Genomic DNA, 24404 nt, shown 5'->3' with positions numbered 1-24404 from the left:
GTGTGTGTCTGAGGGCAGCTTTGGGTGAGGCTGGTTTTCCCCAAGGAGGATGTGCTCACAGGGTATCAGCCCAGCACTGCTGAGCCTGGGGCAGACTGGTGCCCCAGAAGCAGTGTACTTGTGGTCTGAGCAGCTCAGAGGTCTGCTGCATGATCCTGACTTTGGAAGAACGTATTTTTGGTGTTGCTGCACCACGTCCCTGTCCCCATCCCTGCAGTGGCACCAAGCAGCCGGTGTCTGGCCATCACCCATCCAGAGGAGCTGCTGGTAGGGCCAGAGCTCCATAGCAGGTCCTGGGGCAGAGATGGAGCCAGCGGGGCAGAGCTGGTACAGTCACTGTGGGGCTGTTCATGGGCGGGCAGGATGCAGTTGCCCCCCCCCCCCCCCCCCCATCACCCCTGGTAGGGTCACACCAACCCCCTGGCGCTGGGCCAGCTGCCTGGGGCTCACGTGGACCTTCGCAACGGGAGGAACCAGGCTCAGCAGAGATTTCCTTCCCTGCTCGCGTAATACCCCGTGCCAAGATCTCAATAAATGAGCTAATTTTTAAGAAACACTCTGGTTTGTGTGTCTGTGGAACACAGCCGATATGCTGTGCCATTATGGTAATAGTTTCATCTGGAGGCTTTTCCAAGAAAGAGAGAAAGGAAACTGCTTTTCTGTATGTACACTTTAAATGCAAGCTGCAACTTCAGCCCAGCACTCTGGGGTCTCCTCTGCTGAAACGTTTACATAAAAAGCCATCCAACACCAGACTTTGCTCTGAGAATGCATTCACTGAGGAGAGTGCCTCATTTAAGTACCAGTTGGAGACCAAATTCCTGTGTACAGATAAACTGAGCTCAGAGGGTACCGCTTTATAATGGCACTGCATTAGGCACAGGTGATTCTCCTTTCCTTTCCTTTCCTTTCCTTTCCTTTCCTTTCCTTTCCTTTCCTTTCCTTTCCTTTCCTTTCCTTTCCTTTCCTTCCCTTCCCTTCCCTTCCCTTCCCTTCCCTTCCCTTCCCTTCCCTTCCCCTTCCCCTTCCCCTTCCCCTTCCCCTTCCCCTTTCCTTTCCTTTTTTTTTAAATGGGCGGTCTAGCATGCTATCTCTTCCTAATAATCTGAAAAATGAAGAAATTGAGCCTTTCCTTCACTTACAGGAACCCTAAAGTCACCATTTTCCCAATGTTACTCCGGTGTGAACCTACCAAATGGCCTCAGCATCGAGGCATAGGGCTGGTCTTGCCAAAAGCGGGCAGATATATTTTCAGTCGCTGTGGTTTGTTACTCTTTCACCCGTGCTTTAGCTAATACACTTGTGAAAATTAGCTAAGTTTCTTTTAAGTTATCACATGTTTTCCATGTGCCCGGAGGCACCCACAGGGCAGTTTCTGTACAATGACTGTACAGTGACTCTTTCCAAGCCCCCCCAAGGCCCCTCCAGCACTCGCCAGGGTTTCTTTCCCCACAGAGTCCCCATATCGCAGAAGTGGAAGACAGGCACAGAGCGGCTGTGCGCCATCAGCCTTGTCCTCGGGGATGCTCTCCGGGGGATGCAGCTCCCCTTCCCCAGGGCAGCTGTCCTGCCGCCCCATACCCCGATGGCACCCACAAGGCCACCGCCACCAGCCCTTACCAGCCCCAGCCTCCCTCCGCTTCAGATGAGCCGTGCTCGCGGGAATGAGCCGGGGGGGTGTCTACCACTCTAACGCTCAAGCACAGTCTTGGCATAGCCAGAGAGCTGCATTTTCCAGCCCTTTATTTTACCCCTTGTCTGCTCATCGAATACTCGCTCCACACACAGCCCCCCCGGCAGCCCCCAGCGCGGGGCTGAGGGCGCACAGTTCCCAGAGGACGCACCACAGATTGATCAATTCTCTGCTTCTTAGGACCAGAACCTGGCTGTTTCCCAGATCCCACCACGCACCACAGCGAGTTTGACTCACTGTGCCACGCTCTTGACAGATACCAACGGCTCAGATCCATATGTCACACAGTTTGGTGCAGCCTGATCACAGGTTTTACATCAATATATGTGGAAAGTTTTAAAGGATTTGCAAAACATCAGTTCTGTGACTGTGTCCGTTCCTTACACGTACTCTGCTTTGCATCTGTTTTCTTATCAAAAACCTTCAACAAAAACAGGGTAAAGAAAACCCTCAAATGACAAGATGACTTGCCTAAACTCAGCCTTTACATAAGTTAACACAAATCAGATAGTGAGAATGATTATTCATACCCTTAAAATATGCTGTATTTCAAATCCTTTCTTCATTGAAATGCCAACAAGAAAAAAAAAAGCCATTTCAAAGAGATATGCCCCCAGTAGGAAGTATGGCTGTGCACCGACCTCTGCAAACCTGTTTCCCATGTTTATGTACTCCATGTGTGTATATAAGCACTTAAGCGATTGCTTTCAGACGTTTACAAAATAATCCTAGTGAATGGATTGTAAATTATGAACCAAAGCTGCTGTGGACGGAAGGTCACTGTCCCTCGAAAGGCTGCTGGCGCCGGGTCCCGTCCTGCCCTGCTTCAGCCGCAGCGGCCCAAAACATCAACCCAGCGATTAGGAAATACAGAGGGACTTTTCTACCTAGTGAAGTTCAGAAGACAAGCCCCACTCCAGGCAGGTGACACAGTGATGATAATTATTGCCCTACATTAGCAGAAACAAAGGAGGAATGCCAAGGTATTAAACCCAGGACCCTGCAATAAGAATTTCTGGCAGGTTATCGCCATGGAATGGTCACTCCCTGTCTAAAATTCTCAGTCTGTTCAAATAACAGCAGAGAGTTTTCTCTATAATGAATTCAAGGACAATTAGCTGGAATCACCCAGTGAAACCTAAGATACCTCAGAGGAAGTGTTATGGCTTGCCATAAAAATATATACACTTCATTTGTTATACTCAAAATCTTGTTATGGACAAAAGGGAGCACACATCTGAGGTGCCAGGAATTTATCGCTAGTCTAATTAACGTTTTACCAGCCTACTCAAAACATGAGAAGCACTTATTATTAGTCCAGTTACGACAGTGCTAACACTTACATTACAAATTATCTAACCATTATTTAAAAATTCATTAAAAATACAGCTAGAACCTTTCTAGGTGAATTCCCCGGTGTTTCTGCGAGGGGAGCTCCCAGCCCCAGGGCTCTGCTCCCCCGGGGACCCACCAGGACCCGAGGCTGCTGGCACCCTCCTGCAATGTGCCCCTCCATATCACGCTTCCATTAACTACAGGGTCACAGATGGTTCACACCAACCAGCAGAGCTCCTCGTTAGCTCTGGCAGGTAATGAACAGAAAGCAAGTTAAACTACAGCCAAAACAAACTCAGGCAACAGGCACCCAACCGCCGACGCCATCCCACACCGCGCCAGGCCGGCGCAGGGCTGTGCGGCTCGGTACGGAGCCCATGGCACGTCTTTAGTGATGGCAAAATGAAAATCAATGAGATATTTGTTAGTTAATTTGGTGACGAAACACATCGAGAAGAGCTGAGCCACTACAAAATTCTGAGGGCAGGAGGAGGCACCCCCCAGGAGATGCCAGAGGGAGCAGCCGCCCTGAGCCACCCGTGACTGAGCACCCACGCGGTATTCGCTGCTGTCTTCATGCACTTGGCTTCACTGTGGCCAGTGCTGCTCTGAATGGTAATAAGTGTTTCATCGTAAGCGACTGCTGTTTCACGCCACAGATACACTTTATATAAAGCAGAAGGAAAACGCCTGAAGAATCGCAAATGCCTTTTGATGAGATCCCCACAAGAGTCTATTAAGGACACTTAATTTTGCTCCGTAGTTATTGTTGATATCAGGGCCAAGCGGGATGACGGGCAGCAGCGGCAGTGAGCTCCTCCCCGGCAGCATGGACACAGCAGTGGTGGGGGACAGGTGTCACGGCAAGCGCAGGTGGCGGCACCTCGGTGCCCGCCACGGGAAAGGGGGAGCCTGCAGAGCCTGCAACGCCAGGGGAGACTCCTCCAGCAGCAGGATACACCCCGGAGCCCAGGAGCATTCAGCCTGGAGAAGCCACACAAGCTGGAAGCCAGCAGGGTCGCCACAATTATTGTCACAGAGTTCAACAGTGGAGCATCGCAAGCACTCACCTTACTGTCAGCACAGTTTAATTACGTTTTAAAAAGGGGCCCAGGACCCATGCCCAGTCTTCGTAGTGTTTCCTGTGATGGTTTCCTTACACTTGTAGCCAGTGAGTCGCCCAAACTGCAACAGCATCTTCCAAACCAGCCTGAGGTGACATATTGTAGCTGAGATAGCGAAACGTGACAAAGGAAAGCCTCTTTAAGCAAAGGGTGGTGTGTGCCCAGTAGACGCTCCGTAACAGACCATTGGGCAGCGGGGTCTCTTGTTTTACCACTCCGTAAGTGCCTCCTTGTGCACGTTTGCCTTGTGAGAAAACCAGCATTCTCTTAGCAGCTGAACTCCCCCTTTCCATTCATGCCTTCAAAAGGGATTGCCAGTACGATTTAAGACTCTTTTCCCCTCAATCCAGCTCAAGGAAAATTTGTAGGTGGCAGAGTGAGACAAGAGGCTTCATCCCATGTCTCACTCCTCATTTTCACACCAGGCAAAATAGCTCCTTAGAAGCAGCAAAGGCAAACGCAATGGGTTTTGAACGGAGAGGGAGCAAGAGTCCCTCAGTTCAGTTGGTTTCCTTTCAAAGTTAGAAGACTTCTGTTTAGAGGGAAGTACTTTTTCTTATCAGGGAATGACAGAATGGTAGGAAATGGCCTCAGAGCCCCTGAGGAGCCCCCTGCCTGAGCAGGACCTGTGCCGCTCCTGGCAGAGGTGTCCACCCTGGAAGAAGTCTCCAGAAGACCCGAGTCCTGCAGCAGAGCTGCCAGGCCCCATCCCCACGACCTCGGGCATCCCCCATTCCCTCCTCCGGGGCGGCCGCTCTGCAAACCCGCAGTGTGCTTCCTCGGCCAGCACAGACACCGAGCAGATCTCGCCTTTCTGCTTTCAACCACCACCCCCTTTTTCCTTAAAACACACTAGAAGACTATCAGCATATTTAATAGCCCTCAGTCCCAAAATGTCACTTCTTGGTTTATATTTAATCCAAATACTAAATCACCTGCTCTTTCATAAGCCACTGATCATGCCGTTCCTGGACACCCCCCCCGCCAGCCCACTCCTCCTACGTCGCGAGCCAGAGGGGCCTGCAGCGGAGGAGAAGTCCCCCTGGGGAGCAGAGACAAGCCTGTCCTGTGAGACCGGAGCCCCGTGTCCCATGTCCCCACTGCTGTGCAGAGCCGTGGCAGCAGCCCTGTCCCCCAGCTCTGCACTGGTGTCCTTGGGTCTGCAGCCTTGCTGTCTGGACCGTGGACACGCTGTCCGGGCTCAGCAGAGCCCCCTCGCCCTCAGCTCCAAGGGCTATGTTCACCAGCCACAGCAAAGCTCTCCCAGACACCAGTCCTTCCCTCCCCTCCCGAGCGGAGCCGGTGCCCCCTCAGGCTGCGGGCTTTGTGCCCGCTCTCGCTCATGACAGCACTGGGTTGGGGCGGGGGTCCTTCTCCTGGGGACAGGTCTCAGCAGTGTCCATCTCCAGGCTGTGACTGCCCACCCCCGCACGGGGACAGACCCCTGCGCGCAGGCAGGGCAGCCAGCCGAGCATCCCGCCAGCACTGCAAACCCCGGCACCACAAACCCCGGCCCTGCCAGAAGCCGGGAAGGCGAACCCCCGGCGAAGCTGTCACCCCGCGCAGGGGGCTGTGTTTGCCAGCCGGTTGGCACTCCAGGAATGCGGCGGCAACAAAACCCACACCTTCCTCCGGCACAAAAATACCTCTGCGTGGGCTGAGCCACACAAACGCTCCTTCCGCGCCGGCTTCCACGCCGGCACGACGGGCAGGCGAGGCATAAAAATAGTGCTGCCTCTCAGGGGCTGCGAGCTCGGCCTGCCGAGGGCTGCGTGTGCCGGGGGCTGAGCCGGGAGGGGACGCTGGCTCTCCCGCCCCCAGCCCCGGTTTGTGGCAGTGGCACCAGCGCTCCCTGGGCGTCTCAGCTCTGCCTGGCATCGGTCAGCGTGGGTCGTCTGGGTGGTGCGAAGACAAAGACTTAATGCCATGGTAGGAAACCAGTTAATCTCTGAGTTGCACCAGGTGTTGGCTAAAAAAGCAAAACAGAATAGAAAGGGAGGAACTGGTTTCTGAAAGGCTTCAGAACTGGCATTTCATTTCTGTTCAGAGGCCAAACACGGAGCCTGCCTGGAAGAATTCTGTGTTACAGCAGCACGGCAGTCAGGAGCAAGGAAAAGATCAAGGAAGACCGTTTATCTAAACATGCACACACAACCCTCTGTGCACCTCCTGCAAGTCTCTGCTGCGCCGTCCTATTCTGCATTGACCCGCACGGTGTTCAGATGATGCCCAAAGGCACTCAGACAGGCTCCTCGCCAGGAAGGTCTGATGGGTGTCCCTGCACCCCGAGGGCAGCTTGGAGCTGCCACTGGCCCGGGCATGGCCGGTCACTAGGGCAGGAGAAGTCCAGGCCAGCTCCTCTCCCAGGAGCCGAGGAGATGGGGCAAGTGGCCAAAGCTGTCCCTGCCACCTCCCCCAGGCTACTCCCCCAGAGCGGGAAATGCGCCTGACAAAGCCCTGGGCAGCGCTGGCTGCAAGATGCCACACGAGCCCTTCCCTGGCCGAGGAGCGGGAGCGAGAGCCTGGCCCAGCTCCCAACTCACCTCCCCTGAAGGGCGAGAACAGCAGCGTTTGCTCTGCACCCTGCGGATGTTGAGCAGAGACACCATTTCATCGACTCCATCTGCCACCACGCATCAGCACCTTCTGCTGCTGTTTATTTAGAGGGGTGACGGTAGAAAATGTTTAGCAGCTGGATGGGTTTTCATGGAGCAAACACAGAAAGAGCAGAACAAAGCGTGCGACTTGCCCAGCACGAGTGAACTGGGCAAGGGAACTGTGGAAATAGGCTTTCACAGAGCCAGAGGAGGGACGCGCATCACCTCACGCTCCCTCCTCCCGGGTCACACACCCCTCCCCACACCCCAGCGCTAAGGACAGGGTTAAGTACAGGCAGCTTGTGCTAATGCTTTTGCAGTAATTAGCTGATAAGCAGAAAAAGCACGCTGCTTGGCTGGGATGCCCAGCTAAAGGTTGCGCTAGTTCTTGTAATATACAGATTTGTATTTTAGAGCTAAGCATGGAATAAGTATACATTTATCTTAACTTCAAAAGGTCACATGATTTCGTTACTCAGGGAAGAGCAATTAACCTATAGCTGCACTCCTGTGGTAATTCTGAGTGTGAAGAGTCAATGGAAGCGGGTGAACGTCCGGAGCTCTCCCACGGCAGGAATGGAGCCGGCTGCGCCATCCCCCACCACGCCGCTCCCTCCCCCTGCCCGGACGCTTTGCTCCCACCCTTCACAGTTTCAGGGCGGCAGCACGCACGCTGCTTGCTTCTGCGGGGTTATTCCTCAGTGGTTCCGTTTACCTGGTTCTCCCTTCAGTACCACAAAAATCAGAGCGTTTCCCTGTGTTCCCAGGCATTTAGGGATGAAGGCAGCAGGTCCAACCCCACAGCTGACCCGGACCAAACCAGAAGAAAAGTCCCCTCTCTTCACCTGCATCACTGTCTAGATCTTGTTTTAGCACCTACATTTCAGGTCCCTGAGCAGTGAGGGCCAGAAAGAAACTGATGATCTGCCATTAACTACAGCAAGGGGAGCACAACCTCTGCCACCAGCTGCAAGCAGCGCTGAGCGGGAGGTCTCGTCTGAGACACTACCTGTCCCACCATCCTCCCCTGGCACTCTTCAAGCCAGACTTCGCCTTAGGGACAGCACGCACGGAGCTGGCATTAATCCCCACTCACCCCAGCCGCAGCCCAGCAACAGCAACGTGTTGCTCTGCCGTGCCATTAGGCAGCAGTTGTGCCTAATTGGGAACAGGCCGGGGAAGGGCACGGACCGCAGGCCCAGCACCGTTGGGACGGCAGGACGGGCATTCTCACCTCGGCGGGGCGGGAGCACGCCGAGCCGGCGCGCCCGTGTCCCCCGGCGAAGCCAGAGCACCGTTAATAATGCTGCCTCCGTTTCCAAATGAGAAACAGAAGCAGAGCTTCAGCTCTTCTATATTGCAGGGATTTTTTAAGTTCGGTTTATTGCAGCCTGTCAAAAATGTTACTTGCAATTTGCACCCTGCTGTATCACTTTGAAGCATAACCTGCATCTTCACATACCAGCTAAACTAGTTATCTCTTCATTTAATGTTACGGAGTAATAGGGACAGAAAAGATACTTGTGCACTACATTTGTCTACTACATCAGCAAAAATATACAAATATATTTCAGCCCTGTTTAAAAAGCAGCACTGTTATTCCACACAGCTGCAGACAAAAGTTTATCCAGCAGAAGCAATGGGAACTAGAACGCAGCATCTTCTAAAATAGCCGTCTTCACAGTTGTGCTTTACAGCACAATGGTTCACCAGAGATGACTCTAATTGCGGTGTCAGAGACACTCACTATTTAACCTCTTCAAAAGCTTGGCAGTGCCGCTGGCGAGGCTCCGCGCAGCGTCCCGGCACCCAGCTGGGAGCACCCAGGGGCTGTGGCCGCCCGGAGCCGCGAGTCCCCCAGGCACCTGCCCTCGCTGCTTCGCTGAGTGTATTCCATGAGCTGCTGTGCGACGACCGTCAGGTCAATCTGAATTTTATAAAGAAGCCTTCTCAGAAAGCTACAACTAATCTTTGTTTTCTTTCAAGAATGTTTTTTAAATGTAATTACAAATGAAATGTTCTTCTAAGTGCTTGCCTTCTACCTACCGGTTATAACTGGTTTCAGCCTGACAGAAATGCTAGACGCACGTATTTGATGTTACATTTTCTCTGGTTTCGGTGAACTGCACAACAAAACGTCCCTGTAGGGAAGGAAGCCTCTCCTGCAGAGGGGTGGGAAGGTGGCAGGTCTCAGAGGAAGCCCGTCAGCAGACACCCGGCTGGGCCCCGCTGGGCCCCCTCCCACACCCCCAGGGAGCCCAGTGCCCGCAGCCCCCGGCACTGCCACCCTCCACCCTCCCAGACGCAAGAGCAGTAAGAGAGCAGAGAATTTAAAAAATCAACAAAGACACAGGAGAACAACCTCTCACCCCCTCTCTCACCGCCAAGGAAACAAAAACTCTTTGGGCTGAGCTCGCTTGGCCAGGGAGAGCGGCACACACCAGCAGTCCCGCCTTTGGAGAACTGAGTACCACCAGAAACGAAAGCCCGACAGCCTCGGAGCGTTTCACCGAGCGGGAACTGCGCCTACCCAGCGCAGGCAGACGGAGCTGGGCTCTGCCACAGCTCCGGTTGTCTGTGAAGTACCTGAAACTGCCACTTAACAGAGGCAGGACCCTCGATCCCGTGCCAGAAACCACGCTGCCAGGGGATCTTCAACTTCCCACAATCCACTAACACCCAAAAATCCCACCCAAAATTGTGAAATTCTGTACAGAAAACCCAAGCTGTTGACAGCAGACTGTCTTTTGAACTTTCACAGCTTCAGCCGATCTCGCCGCAGTGAAAGCTGGATTTCTAACTAACATTGAGCTGACAGGTGGAACTTACCTTGACAATTAATTAAAATAATATAAAAAGGAATCGGCAAGGGAAAAGCAGCTCTGCTATGTGCATGAAAGCTTGAAATTGGAGCCATTGAATGAGGGTAATAACATGATATTAATGTGAAATGAAATCCTGAGAGCCGATACAGCCCGTGCAGCAAGAGTTTGGAGCTTGTAGGTTTAATAAGGGCTTCGGCAGCTGCACGGCCCGACGCAGGGCGTCAAAGGCGGCAGGAGCCGCCGCTCAGCTCTGCCTGTAACTCACTCCCGAGTCACGGCTCCACTCTGCCCTGCTGTTTCGCAGCCCTGAATGTCACCGGCTTCTCTGGGAAAGGTCAGCTCTCCTGTAACCCACAGGGGCTGCAGTAAGAGAGGTGGAGAGATTGTGGATTCAATTTCCACTAAACATTTTACTGAAAAGTAGTTTATTTTGGGCCCATCCTCTTCCAGAATTCGAACCCTGATTAGACTACGCAGTTAAGAAAGGGAAGAGCACTATGTGCTGCTGTTATAATCCACAAAAAATCCAGGCTACGTGCAGCGCCAGAAAGATCCCTGGTCACGCTTTGTGAGAACAGGAGCGATGAGTCCAACTCCTGACCAAAATCAATGTTTTTTTCCCTTTGAAGTCTCCGTTTGGCATGGCATTCTCGTGCTCTGGATGAAACACGGACCATTTACCCCTGGGTTCTGTGCGGCTGGACGAGCACTGAGTTTTCTGTCCCTGAGGTTGGGGTCCCCATCATCGATGCCTTGGGGTGGACCCTGGTGCTGCTCTCGGCTCTGCAGCCCGGCTGCCGGCCATCAGAGGGGGAGCAGCAAGAGGGAACCCGAAGGGTGAAGCTCCCGGCTCAGCGCAGACTCTCCTCCCAGGGGTTGCCTTCACCTGGGGAGATGTTGGTGTCCCCGCTGGTGTGGGCAAAGCACGGGCAGCCTGCTCAGCCATCTGCCCAGCCCGAGGGCCACCATCTGCACGGCGCGGCAGAAGCCACCGGTGGGACCAGCCCCCCCGGGGGGAGCTGCCGGCCCCGGGGAGCTGCGTCTGGGCAGCTCCATCGCCTGCCCTTCGCACAGCCCACGTGAAGCCAGTCGTGCCGACAGCAAGTACTTACACTAGCTGTGATCTGTTCTTCAGAAGTTATATTAAAGTTGGTTGATTCACTGCAGTTTTCATAGAAGCTGTAACTAATATCTGTAAGCCATATGGGATTCGTGACGGGGAAGAAAAGATAAAAACAGAAAAAACCCTTGGTCTTGTTTGGTAAGCAAGGCGTGACGGGAAGAGCCGCTGTCACGCTGGGCTGGAGCGTGGCCGGAGGGGCTGGTGCAGCCCCAGGCGGGTCCCCAGCTGTCCCCCCGCCCCACGCGAGGGCTGACATGGCACAGGAGCCAGCGGCACGCGGTGCTGTGCCTGTTCCATGGCACTCCCGGCACACGGTGCTGCAGGAGCCCGCGCTGCCGTAACCCGCAGGAGAGGGGGTCTCTGGAGGCCCCAGGGCTTTCCCCACAGCAGGAAGGGACAGGGACAGGGGCTCCCTCTCCATTTACAGCCTGTGCCCTCGCCCAGCACTCGGCATCGGCGCTGGACCCAGCCCGGGGTCCTGGGCAGGGGCAGTGGTGGCCGCAGCTGGGCTGGGGACGGTCACATCTCTCTGTGCTGGCTCCGCAGAGCCCCGCGCTGCAGACACAGCCACCCCTGCCATCCCCTGCGCTGTGCTGAGCCCGACCCCTCGTTACGCCGCCGGGTGCACGCACCACAGCCGGCACGGGGCCCTTCCCAGCACCGCACCCAGACAGGCACATCTGCTGCCGGGAAAACCCTCCGGATCAACCAACAGCCCACGCCGTCTAGTAAAACATTTATTTGTTCAGGTGAAATAAGCTACCATGTTTACAGTTTGTGAACTCACCACTGGCGACATTTAACATGACTTGGGATTGCAGCTGCTGCCACCAGATTTTTCATCATAATTTTTAGTTCTATAAAAACCTTGGACACCAGAAAAAAAGGTATTTAGACGTAATGTGGCAGATGGGAGATGGGCAATCTGTGATCAGGGGAAGAAAGTTTATCCGACGCAGCCAACTTCGACGGCCTCTCGGTTTCAGCTGCAGCTTCAAGTAAAGGTTTCGGTGGGCTGAGCACGGTGCGACACATTAATCTTCGGTGAGTTGGAACCGTATTGTTTTCTGCCGAGTAAGAACGTCGGTGGCAACGTTTTCGGGGAGCGGAGGAGGGCAGGCGTCCTGTGGATCGGCCCCAGCTTCTGTGCAAAGAGACAAAACAGACGGTGAGGGACAAGGAGTGGGACCCGGCCCTTCCCCGCAGCCGAAGCCGAGGTGCTGCGGGGCCGGTGGCACCAGGGGTGTCCGGCAGGGCCAGCCCAGGCACCGCACCGCACTCACAGCCCCGGGAGCTGCACAGCGGTGCTCCTGCTACTGCTGCTAAAGGGAAAGCCAAATAACAAAATGCCTCCCCCAAACCCACAATGGAACCAGTAAATCTCATTGCTCCAGAATCAGAGAATTTCCCAGTTTCTAGGTTTGCGTCTGTGCTCATGAGACCAGGCTTTTCCCCGCGGCAGGGATTCCCACTCTGCACAGGGTCAGAGGGTTGCACAGAACCAAAAGCACCTGAACGGAGCAGGGGATGGGCACCAATCCAGCACCTGCCTTCGAGAGGTCTACATGCAAGAGAAAAAGCCACTGTAGAGACCGTGCAGATGTGTAACTGTCCTGCCCCGAGCTCCCACATCGTTTCCACCAGTCCACAGCATAGCGACAGCTGGTTTTCCGCAGAAGAGCCTGCAGTCCCACCGGCATGGCCACCCCGGCACGGCTTCACTTACCTTGGGGAATGCAATGCTGCAGTTGTGGTATGTAATTACAAACTAGATGCCATGATTTAAATTGATCCTTCGTTTGCTGGGGGTTACAGCTCCAGCTGCCTACAGCCTCATGTGTGAAGCCAGGGCTGGGGTCTGGCAGGGTCCCTGCATCCCGCGGGCTGGTGCTGCCCTCCGCCACCCTCCTGGGACACTGGTTGTCCTCCTTTCCCTCTCCCAGGGGAGATTTCCCCTGCAGAGACTGCACGGCTTGCACACAAAACACGGCGGACGCCTCCGGAGCAGCGACCTGGCACTCCCACGGAGAACTGCAGTCTGGGGGAAACCAGCTCGGCACCAGGCTCCGCACACCGACTTGCTCTCAACTCCCGGATTTATGACAGGAATGCTTTCTGAAGTGCAGTGCTTGGAACAACCTGAGGTGACACAGCTTGCTCTAGCAAAACAAATCCAGGAGCTTGCTCTGCTCATTTTCAAAGTTTCCAGCGTGGGGTCTCTCTGCAGCTGACACGTGCCACGTTTGCTTTTTTTGCCTTTTAGTTTCCTTCTTTCCAAGCTATGCTTCCTTCTTCCTACAGCCGCAGCCTTCACGCCCGGCTCTTGTGAATAAATCAATTACATTAAAAGTCTACGTCAGCAAGACCAGTACGACTTGCCTTTTGTTGGGCTTATATTACTGCTGCCAGGGTGTAGGTGCTTTAGCCCCCACTAACCTGCGCATTTTGGTTTCGTGGACGTTCGTAGAGTTGTGAAAGCCAGACCCCAGCCACATTCAAACAGTGACAGTCAGCATAGGGCGTGTGTATTCTTACGTACAGAGCTGATTTAATCTGACATTCAATGCCTACTGCGATGCACCCGCCTGCACGGAAGGAAAGACGAGACTGCTGCCCATGTCGGCAGAAGCCCTCGACGCGTGCCCCGAGGGACAATGCAGCTCCGAGGGCAGCAGCGGCGGCGGGGGCTGCAGTGCCGCAGCAGGACCCGCAGAGGGACTGGAAGCCCCGGGCAGGCAGGTGCTGGGGCCGTTACTTACCCGGCACAGCCCCATCCGGCAGCCAGGCTCTGGCAGTGGGTCTGGACACCCCGACACGCAGCAGGGCACCCAGAAACACATCTGCAAAGGGGAAATACGGGATACGTGTTTTCTGTACGCAGGACCCCAGTGACTGACATTTGCTTATTTTAAACCAGAACTTTGACCAACATTAAAATTACTACGTTCCTAGGGAAAAGGCGCTGAGTGATTTCGTGGCTGTTACTGCTGCTTTAGGAGAGCGAGAGCACACCCCTGGTTGCAGGCGGCACCTGGCCAGGACAGTGAACACTCTTGAGCCACTGCAACACTGACGGACGTTGCTGCTCTGCGAGCGGTGCTGCTGAGACTCCCGTTCCTCTCCAGTCATAGAAAGAGAAGCGACAGTAAGAGATAGCAGCTGTGACCATTCCTTCTTCTGGCTGCATCAGTTCCCGCGGGAAGGAGGGCGGTCCCTCTCTGTGCCGGTGCCTGCCGTGGCTCCAGGTGCGGTTTCACAGGACAGGCAGCACGGCGCCTTCTCAGGGGCACACGTGTAGCCAGCGCTGGCTGCGGCAGCACCGTTGGCCTTCATGTCTCAGTGTGGCTCCGCTGGCCCAGGATGCTCAATGCCAGGTGTCCACCTGGCGCAGTGACCGTGCTCAGGTGCCCAAGGAGGTACTGGGAGATGCTGGTGCAGTCCCGAAGCGGTGGCCAGCAGGGCTTTCATGGTCCTTGGGAGGCAGGAGCGTCCCTGTGCTGCTGGCAGCAAGCCTCGAGCCTCCAGGAGCTTTGCAGCCAGCAGGGACGGCACAATCTCATGGTGGCACCCCGGTGGGACCCCTGGCGCCAGCAGTGTGCCGTGATAGCAGCCACCCCGGGCACTGCAGGCTCCAGGCCCGTCCCAGCCAGAGCGGTGTGTGCTCAGGAGCCGTGTCCCCTCTCCCGGGCACGGGACACATGGCTGTCACTTGCCAGTTCATTCTTCATTACAGCAGGGCTGCCCGGGTGCATGGGGAGGGCTGTCAAACACATGGGAACACGCTGGCAGAAATAAAGCCACATTGGCAGCCAGAGCGGAGCAGTACCATGTATTGACTGTAAGGAACATGCCCAGAACACAAGCGGAAAGGCAGCACAGAAAACAACTGACACAACGAACCTGTCACCCAGCAAAGCCCCGCTTCTCCAGCCACGCACTGTTCCTCCCAACCCTCCTCACCACAACGCCTGTGCTCTGGGAGAAGGATCAGGAAAAGGTGTGAGAGGAAGCATGTGCCAGCAATTTTCATAAGAGTAAACACATTTCTAAAGTAGTTTCTCCTCCGCCGGGGCTTTTGAAAGGAGACACCACCTCAGGCTAAAGCCTGGGTGAATCTGTTCCCAGGAAGCGCACATGGAGCAGCCCCGCAGGTGGGCGATGCCCCGTGGGGCAGGTCAGCATCGCCTGGGACCCAGCCACGGCCACCCCGCATCCCCAGCACCCCCCGGACAGCACCCATCACCCCCGACCGGGAACGCTCTGCCGGCGTTTATTAAATCCTATTCTCACTTCTGAAGCATTAGAAAGCATTGGAGGGCTGCACCCCGAAGAAAGCCCTACCGATGTCATTCTGGTCAAGGGACATCTCCGCACTTTTTCTGCCTCCAACTGTTGGCAACCTCTGGTTTTGCAGAACAGAAAGGCCAGAGAATTTCCTCCTTCATAAGGCTTTCCATGCTTTGAACCATTCCTGCACTATTAGCAGAGAATTAAACCAAACGCAGGGACATATGGTCCTTCTAAGCTGCTTATACAGATGCACCGTGGACAGAACACTCAGCTTCGGTGTTTAGAAAATGATTCCTTCCAGTAAAAAATTAAAAGTAGAAAAAATAAACCTCCCTAAACCACAAGAAGCTATTAATATTTTAGCACTTTCACAAAACTCTAGACACATCTATGTCCAATTTTAGACAACATATAAAGCATTTTCGTTTGACGTTTTCAAAATGCAGGACTGAAGCCCGTAGCCCAGCAGCAAGCCCCTAACGCTCTCCCCACAGCCCAGCGCACAGGGCAGGTGCTGGCTGCGGGCACAGCTCCTCGCTTCTCCCATGCGTGACGTGGCCAGACCACCAGAACCTGGGCTAACACCTCCTGCCTCTGACGGCGCACCACCCGAACAGCCAGCTTCTGGGCGTACAGCCCCTCCAGAAGAACCTTGCCTTCTACAGTAATCTAAGGAGAGAATTTTTTATTATTAATTCTTTTAACTTCTCCAGCAAGAAGCGGGTATTCTAATTTTGAGGCTTCGTTTCTTTTTCGGTCTCTGCGTTTCCCAAGGGAAGTGAATGACTTTGTAAAAAAGAAACAGCTGCTTCTTTTTATGTCCCTTACACCACCCCACGCAGACTCTGTTTTCGCACGACAGGCAGCAAAGCTGCAGAGACCAACCCACGATGGCTGGGAGCAAGAGGGGTCACCGCAGAGGCCGGGACCAGGGCTGCCGGGAAACGGTCCCCACTGGCAGACGTTCCCTGCCACCACGGCTCTCAGGCCGGCCCATGCCCCGGTCACAGCCAGGGTCTCCTCAGGCATCTGCCTGGGTTACACTGCCCTCAGGAACAGCACACAGGACATAAAATTTAACTATTCCATCACTGTAATGGCCACAAAGCCCGCACCAAACCTATATTATTTGGCATCTGAGAATGCAGTAATGTTGCAGAGTTAAGCTGTCCCTAATTTAAAAATGATGACCATACAAGTTTATTTAATATTAATCGTAGACTTTTCTTTAGAACGAGCAGAGCAGCAGCAGCACGCCTGCCACCCTCACAACATGGGGTTCTCAATTGCTATCACCTATTGCCATATGTTCATGCCCTTCCATAGCGTCCTGAAATTATTCTACCCCTCAGGCCCCGCAATCAAACAGCAGGCTGAAGATGAGACCATTGTCACGTCCCTTCACTGTGCACCGGGATTAACAAGAACTGGAACAAGCTGTAGAGCTTACAGGAAATATGCCCCAAAACGTCTAGGAAAGGAGATGACCGTCATCATCCCCACCATCACTATGAGCCGCTCAATGGCCACGTGAAAGGAGATGACCGTCATCATCCCCACCATCACTATGAACCGCTCAATGGCCACGTGAAAGGAGATGACCGTCATCATCCCCACCATCACTATGAGCTGCTCAATGGCCACGTACGGGTCTGCTGCAGCCCTGCCCCACAGGCCAGGGGTCGACCTGCCGCCCCTGCCCAGCCCTCTGCCTGCACCCCGAGGCCCCACGCTCTGCCGGCAGCGCAACCCAGCCCCATTTCCCTGCCCCGAAGGCGTCCTGCAGGACGGCAGCAATGCCCCACATTCCCCGCAGGCGCCCACGTTTCACCAGGTGCCAGGAAGGGGACAGCTGTCCCCACGCCAACTGCCGGGATGGGGGCCAGTTCTGCCAGCCCAGCAGCAAACCAGCCCTGCCTGGGTTGGCAGACAGGGCAGACGCCTGCCCTCAGCGCTGGTGCCAGGCAGCAGCGTGTTTTACTGGAAAAACCATTGCTGTGGCAACCCCGGGCTCTCAGATGGGGCCGAGGAGGGTGCACAGAGAGCAGGTGGCCACCACCACCACCGGACCCAGAGCCAGGGGACGAGGGTGCTCGGGCACCGTGGGTCGGGCACCCTTCCGGGGAGACCCGGCGGCAGAGCCCTGATGCTCCAGCGGCACCCAGCCCAGCGAGCCGGGCCCCGGCGCGAGGAGAGGAACCCCTGGCCTCAGCATCCTCCTCCTCCTCCTCCTCCTGGCCCCGCGGCGCCCGCAGCCCCGGGCACGGCTCCTGGGTGGGCAGTTACCGCGAGGCTGGCTGGTGTACGGAGTGAATATTTTATTTTACACAACATAACAACACAGCGTTGTTGTTTCTGTACAGCATCTGCCTAAAAACAAAGGCAACACCATTGTCACGGAAAAGAAATATACAGTCTGACCGTTTTAAAAAATATCATTTTACTGATTGATCCAGAAGTGGTTATTTGTTAGCTCAGAGGAAATTTCATTTCCTTTATAAAAGGCTTTTTCTGTGAAAACTCTCTCTTTTGTTTTCTGCTACCGCAGAACCAGGAAGCCAGTCCTAGAGTAGGGAAGGCACTGGTGCTGTTTCACGCTTTTTTTCACCCCTTAATCTTTTTTTTTCCTTTTTTTTTTTTTTTTTTAATCTCTGAATGTTGCCTTCGGTTTTGATATTAAATAAAATCAAATGAAAACTAAATAAAACCCTGTGTGCACTAGGTGGCTTATACAGAACCCCGCATGAACAAGCCATTAATCAGCAAGACAACAGTGGACTTCCAAATCCAATTCCCCAGGAGAGGGAGTTTCACACAACGTTTGGTGTTTTGTTTGTCATTAAAATAAAAATGAAAATTAAAAAAAAAAAAAAAAGAAAAAAAAAGCAGGTCACACAGTGCTTTCCAATATCCACTCAGAACTGGAGAAAGTTGCTTTTCCACTATCCACATCAGAGCTGTCTGACTGGACTAGCATCCCGTTCATGGACAGGCTCCGTTTGGACCGCAGTCCAGCTGCGCCGCGGGCGCTGCCGGGGCCGCGGGGCTCCATCAGCTCGCCGCCCAGGGACAGCCTGCGCTTGGCTCGGGATGCGTCAGCTGGCAAAGTGAGGAACTTACTTGGCTTTGATTGTGCTCTTTTGTACGTGGGGGCCCCTTTGAGAGAGTCGGGGGGACGGCTAGCTAACTGCAGGGCAGTGGAGTTATTTCTGTTAGTGTTCTGGGACTCGATGCTGCCGACAGCTTCGCTCTGCGGCTCGCTGCTTGGCTTTGGCCCCGGCTTTCGCTTCTGCTTCTGGGAGACAGAAGTGCTGGAAGTCCAGGCAGGAGGCAAAGCGGAGGTAGTGGTGGCCGAGTCCTGGCTGGAGACGGTCTCCGGCGACTGCGTCACGCCGTCACTGGCAGCCTTGCAGCACTGGATGCCCTCCTCGTGCCCCACAGCCTGCTTGGACATCGACTGCGACAGCACCCCGCTGCAGCCCTGGATCTGAGCCCCGTTCGTCTGTGAGTACACGTTGCTGACCTTGGTGGCCTTCTGCTGCCCGTTGTTGTTACACACCTTGTAGCGGATCATGAGGATGATGATGAACACGAGCACGGAGGCCACAATAATCCCACCAATGATGATAATCATGGTCCCACCCAGGAACTGGGACTGCATGAAGTGGCAGCGCACATAATCCTGCTCGGTGGTGAACTGCGTGCAGCCCACCACCCTGGTGGCGGTGAGCGAGGTGATCCCGTCGTCGTAGATGGCCAGGACGCACAGGTCATACACAGTCCCAGCGGCCAGGTTGTTGACCAGGAAGGTCTTGCTTGTGGGAGGTATCATTCTGGGGGAGAAGGAAATCAGTGTGAATGAACCCAGCAGACCCGCAGGCACCGCCCGCCACGTGCTGCAGCCCCTGGCCACGGTGACCACCACCAAAGCTCGTCTCCTCCGCTCCCGCTGCTGCCCTGTGTGTGGTGCCGCAGCAGTCCCCGCCAAGCCCCCCGGCATGGCTTGGCATGGCAGAGGCCCCCATGACAGTGACTACGTCAAAAACATAACAGAAATCACCAAGCGAAGAGGGTTTTGAATGGTGTGACTGTTAGAGCTGGCGGCACAGAGCCTCTCTGCGCTCCGCTCGCACACCAGCATGGGCACCGCCGGAAAGCGCCACGAGGAACGCGTTTACCTTTCACCCTGCGTTTTCATAAAGCTGAGAGCGTTAAGATCCATTTAACCCATCCACCTTTACAACCCTTCTGCCAATCAGATTAGTTCAGAGGATTAGAGGTCCGCTTGGATTATCTAAAAATAACACCATTCAAGGTAATTTCCCTATTTGCGAGTAGAAAATTGCCTGAGTGTTTCCCACAGCTCCCACCATCTGCTTCCCAGGCAGGGCTCTGCTCGGACGGCGTGGTGTGGGGTCCTGCGGCTCCGGCATGGGGTCTGCCGGGAGCCGGGGCCGCACGCCAGTGCCAGGCAGCCTGGCAGGGCCCCGCTGCGGCGGCTGGGGCTGCCTTACCTGTAAACAAGGGAGTCATCGTAAGTACCGTTGTACTGGATTTGAAACATACGTATCCCGGGTATATTCCTCTGAAAATTGAACTTCAGCAGGGCTGTAGAGGATGTTGCTTCCGCAACAACCACCTTCTTGTCTTGGCTGACTTTAGTGTCCCCGTTGCTGCTGCTCGTGTTGGAGCCTGACTTGGTGGAAGTGGAGATATCTGAGGAGCCGGGGTCGGGCTCGTGGATGTGGTTCGTGCTGTTCAGCAAGTGGGGGAGTTTGATTATGTGCAGGTCCACCGTCTGCGTGGCCTCCCCAGCCGGATTGGAAGCAATGCAGGTGAAGGAGCCCGTATCCTTCACCGTCGTTATAAGGATGTCGAGCGTCCCATTGTCGTACACCACAGACCTCGTTGCGTTTGAAATCAGTTTGCCCTCAGGTGAGATCCAATGAATTGCTGGTTCGGGGTCCCCCCGGGCCTTGCACCGCAGCGCTGCCCGCTGGCCCTCCAGCACCCGCAGCTCGTGGGTGTGCCGGGTGATGAGAGGGGGCTCGCACAGGAACTCCTCCTCAGGGATCGACCAGAAGTACCGGCCAGACAAGAGCGTGGGAGAAGCACAGGTCTCCAGGTCGTCTTCCCTCGAAAGACGCCTCAGCCACAAAAGCTCGCAGTTGCAATGCAAAGGGTTCCCACCAAAGCTCAACGCAAAAGTCGAGGGGCTGATAATTCCTGAGGTTGCCAGTACCTGAGCTCGCTGGAAGAGAGGATCAGGCGGTAGCTTCTGCAGTTTGTTAGACGTGACGTCCAACCTGGTCATCTTGTGGAGATGGGAGAAGGTCCCCTTAGGAATATGGTCAATCATGTTGTGGTCTAGACTGAGGGTGTGCAAACTAACCATCTTCTCCACCGCATCCCAGGGGATGGTTTCCAGATTGTTGTAAGACAAATCCAATTCCTCAAGAGCTAAAACATCATCGAAAGCTGTGGAAGAAATTAAAGTCAGCTGGTTGTTGTTAAGTATCAAGTGGTGAAGATTGGAGAGTCCACTGAACATGTCATTGGTGATCTTAGTCAATCGGTTGCTGTTCAAATGCAAAGCCCGCAAATTGCGCAAGTCTGCAAATGCGTGAGGTGTAATAAAACTGATTGTATTCCTGGAGAGCGTCAGGTCCACCAGGCTGGTCATATTGGCAAAGTCTTTCCTTTTAATGTTTGTAACAAAGTTGTCTGCCAGCCGTAACTCCACGGTCCTCCTGTCAATGTTGGGAGGAACAAATAAGAGCCCTTTCTTGGCACAAAGGGTGGCAAGGTTCGGAGACAAAATCTGACAGACACAGCGCTTTGGGCAGATCTGAGCTCTCACCGCTATGCCAATGAACAGCAGAAACAAAAGCAGTTTTTCCATTGTAGATCAGGTTCAAGAGCCTGTAAGGAAGAGCAAACATCTGTTAGTCTCTGCAAGAGAAGAAAATGACAAAATAAAAAAGCAAAGACGAACCATCTGTGGTTAAATCATCAAACCGAGGTTCGTGTCACAGTGTGTCATCCCCATCTTGTTACCTGATGTCTTTATCCTTCTCCGTGTCCTGACATAAGAGCTTCTATACTACCTTCCAGAAGAACCATTGAGAGATACACACATTTGCGTACACACACGGATATATACAGACACCCAGACACTTACACACAACCGACAACATGATCTGGAAGCAGCTGGTGGCACCACACGTGGCGTCAGCGGTGCCTTTCGGGCCCCTCCTGCTAGAGCTCACCACACAACGCACCTCCACTCCAGGCACTCGGCTTTCCAACGGGTGCTCCTGACCTCACGCTCTGGAGTTACTTTGCCATAATGCCGTTTGGGTATTGAAAATGAGGGATGGTTCATGTGTGCTTTACTCGCTAAGCTAAAACTCACAGTGGCCTCTAAATCATGGCAGTTCAATGGGTTTATAGCCAACACTTAAGCTCTTAATGCTATTTTCAGAATAAACTCAGACGGAGCTAATTTTATGTCATTCAAACCCCAAAAATGCAAATAAAACACAAAAAAAAAACAACCACAAGAAAAGCCCCCACAACAACATGGATCTAAATAAAAGTGGAACGTGGGCTAATTTTAGATCATCACTGTTTTCCCGGCTGCCAGAGCCAGCAGTGCTGCACTCCTCTCCCAGAAAGCCTGACAGTTCAATTAGCCTTATCTCTTACAGCGCCAGATCCAGGATCCTCGCGGAGTATGGAAACAAGGAAGATAACAACAGTGCCCACACCCGCTAAATAAAATCATCCATCAGTGCCTACGCCAAAAGCTCGGCGAGGGCCGCGGTGCAGGTCCCTGCGCAGCCCCCAACGTCCCTCCCAGTGCGGGCGGGTGGGAGGACGCTCCTCCGGGAGCGGGGGCACAGTCCTGTGGAGAAGCACCTACGTGTCCCAGAGGGAACTCGTGCCATCGTGAGCAACGGAGCTCTGCGGGACGCCACGTCGGAAATGAAGCACTCGTCTCCCTTCAGGACTGATAAAGTCATACGCGTACAGAACGGATTACTCAGACATACTATCATCCCAGAAATGTACTAATGAAGCTCATCCAAAATAAAATAGTCTCACAGCTAGCCATAAGCAGGAGTCTTGAATCATCATGGATATTTACAGACTTTTAATGTCAGAACAACAACTACTGCTCCTATTGTCCAGTCCATCCATAGTCCATGCACAGTGCCATGCAAACTAAGAGGAGCCAACAAGGTGCAAAAAGGACGAGTGAAAATATCAACCTCTAAACCCTGCTCTTCAGCACTACCCATTTATTTTTTTCCTGATCCTGGGGGCTGTACGAATCATGACTACTGATTCCAACTCTTTAGTCCCCATTGGAAAATAAAAAAAAAAGAAGTCTTCAACTGAGTATGCTGCTGCGGGCATGGCCCCTCACTGCTGTAGCGCTGGGAACTGTTACCGGATCCGTTACTGTCACTGCTACCACTAACTGCAGCAGAAACCAATCTTCCCGGGCAGCATCCAAACACCTTTTGCGGATTCAGTTTCGTCCGGCCCATGCCAGCACTGCCGGTTGGGGGTCCTGCAGGTGAGACGGACATGGAGGAGAATGGTGATGCCGAGCAGCGGAGGAGGAAGGACGGCAGAGCAAACCGCCTGCTACAGCTCCCAAACCCCACCGGTGATGCCCGGCTGGCCACTTCCCGATGCGGTGGCCGCAGTCATGGCCATGGGCCATCACACACCCTTTCCAGGCGGGACCTTTTTCTTTTAACCGAGATCTGGCAGGTACCAGATTCAAAGGGACTCGGCAACTCAGGGCATCTGCAGCACGACTGCCGGGTCCCCAGGCAGCCTTGGCTGGGGACATCACGCTCATTTAGATTTTCTAACTTAATACTGCTAATTTAGATTTGTAGTTGTGATTAAAGTAATGTGCTTGGATTCAGCCAAGTTCATTTGAAGAGCTATACAAGATTAAAACCAAATCAGCATGGCGCATTCACAAGTTTGGAAATACTGTTAGAAGATGAAACGGTGGCATAAGGAGACGTAGACTTAAACCACAGCTGGAGCGACAAGGTTATGACAAGGTTACCCACCAGCGGACATGGGGTTTTTCAGATTTTAGCAGAGTTTTTGAGGTTTTGCCGGTGAGGTCTGGCGCAGGGGCACGGCCGGAGTGACCAGGCACCGCAGCACCAATGCCTCCCGCCTGCAGGGAGAACAGCAGCGCCCGAGCACGCCTCAACCAGACCCATTGGCAGTGAGTATGAAAATAAATGACTGCCCACCAGATCTAGCAACAAACCGAGGTCATGTAAAGAGCTAATGAATTTGAAATTTCTGCCTGGGATTGATCCAAGGGACACGGGAACGAAATGTCGTGTACGCCAGGCTGAGATTGCTTCTCTTTCCCGATGCATGGCTTGCTGGGGAGGGTTTTCCCCCATCTTCTTTGGGAGCAAAAGGTTTTATCATACTTAGTGCAGCATCTGCCCATGTGTCCCATGCTACAAAGGGTCATTTGCACATAGTGAATTGCATAACCCACGGAAGCAGCAGGATCCAGGAGACAGTAATTAATTAACAAACGATTTCCACTGCATCCGATTGCGTTCAGATGGTAGGTGCTGCACAAAGCCAGCTTGCCAGGGAAACCCAACGCAGCACACACCGGTAGCTGCTCAGAGCCAGCTGCTAATACAGTGCCTAGCTCAGACATAATCTGTTATCACTAAGGTCATGACAGAAGCGATTGAGTGCCTTTCCTGCCCCTCCAGGCCTCAGCAGAAGACGTGATTTTCAAGGTCTTGGCAAATGCAATTTTGTGGTGAGAAAAAAAAAAGCCTAAAATTTGATGATATTCACCTGCTGGGGATGAAAGATGGGGAAATAGCTGGCACCAGTCACCAAAGGCATCCCGCAGCCATGCTAAAATGGGTGCATATAAATGAAGATGCTGTGATATATGGCACGGGAGCTGCTAAAACTACTTAAGCAGAGAACAAGGAGCTTCAATTTCACAAAGGTCAACGATTTGTAAACACGCCTGAGTGTTTTGCTGAATCGGAAACAAAGCACCTAAGAAAACAGAAACACTCATATCATAGAACCTCACCAAGGCATCCCTGGGGCTCTGCTGGCCCTGGAGCCGTTGCATGGGCCAGGACCACGGGCCAGGAACATGATCTCTTGCCCCAGCACAGTGCACGGAGTTCCCCATGAGCCAGAACACCCTCTCACGCCGGTGAGGAGCAACACCTCCCAATACAGGCAGCGAGGAGCCCTCAGCTGCAAGGCAGCTCCTTCTGATACCCAGCTGGCATATTTGCCTTGTGGGGAGGACATGCTGGTTTGGTTCTCTGATGCTGGTCATACTTGCTGTAGGACAGAGCAGGTTAATCAGCACGGGGAGGT

The 24404-nt window shown here is 53.8% G+C and overlaps 1 protein-coding gene across 2 annotated transcripts; it reads right to left on the bottom strand.

The window, feature by feature from the left end:
• Positions 1 to 11451: 11451 nt before the first annotated feature.
• LRFN5 (leucine rich repeat and fibronectin type III domain containing 5) lies at positions 11452 to 20889 on the bottom strand. 2 transcript variants are annotated; one of them, XM_054199875.1, is made up of 3 exons: positions 19502 to 20889; positions 18108 to 18820; positions 11452 to 11841 (listed from the first exon to the last, which is right to left on the bottom strand). In XM_054199875.1, exons 1-3 carry the CDS (start codon positions 20887 to 20889, stop codon positions 11732 to 11734), a joined length of 2211 nt encoding a protein of 736 aa, XP_054055850.1. In that variant the 3' UTR covers positions 11452 to 11731. The 2 variants fall into 2 exon arrangements, with proteins under 2 accessions (XP_054055850.1, XP_054055849.1); XM_054199874.1 differs by lacking the exon at positions 11452 to 11841 and having other exon boundaries at positions 17878 to 18820.
• Positions 20890 to 24404: the final 3515 nt, after the last annotated feature.

Source organism: Rissa tridactyla, chromosome 4 (genome assembly GCF_028500815.1).
Source record: "Rissa tridactyla isolate bRisTri1 chromosome 4, bRisTri1.patW.cur.20221130, whole genome shotgun sequence".
Lineage (NCBI taxonomy): Eukaryota > Metazoa > Chordata > Aves > Charadriiformes > Laridae > Rissa > Rissa tridactyla.
The sequence above is the reverse complement of the archived record's forward strand: the minus strand, read 5'-3'. Positions and strand labels throughout refer to the sequence as shown.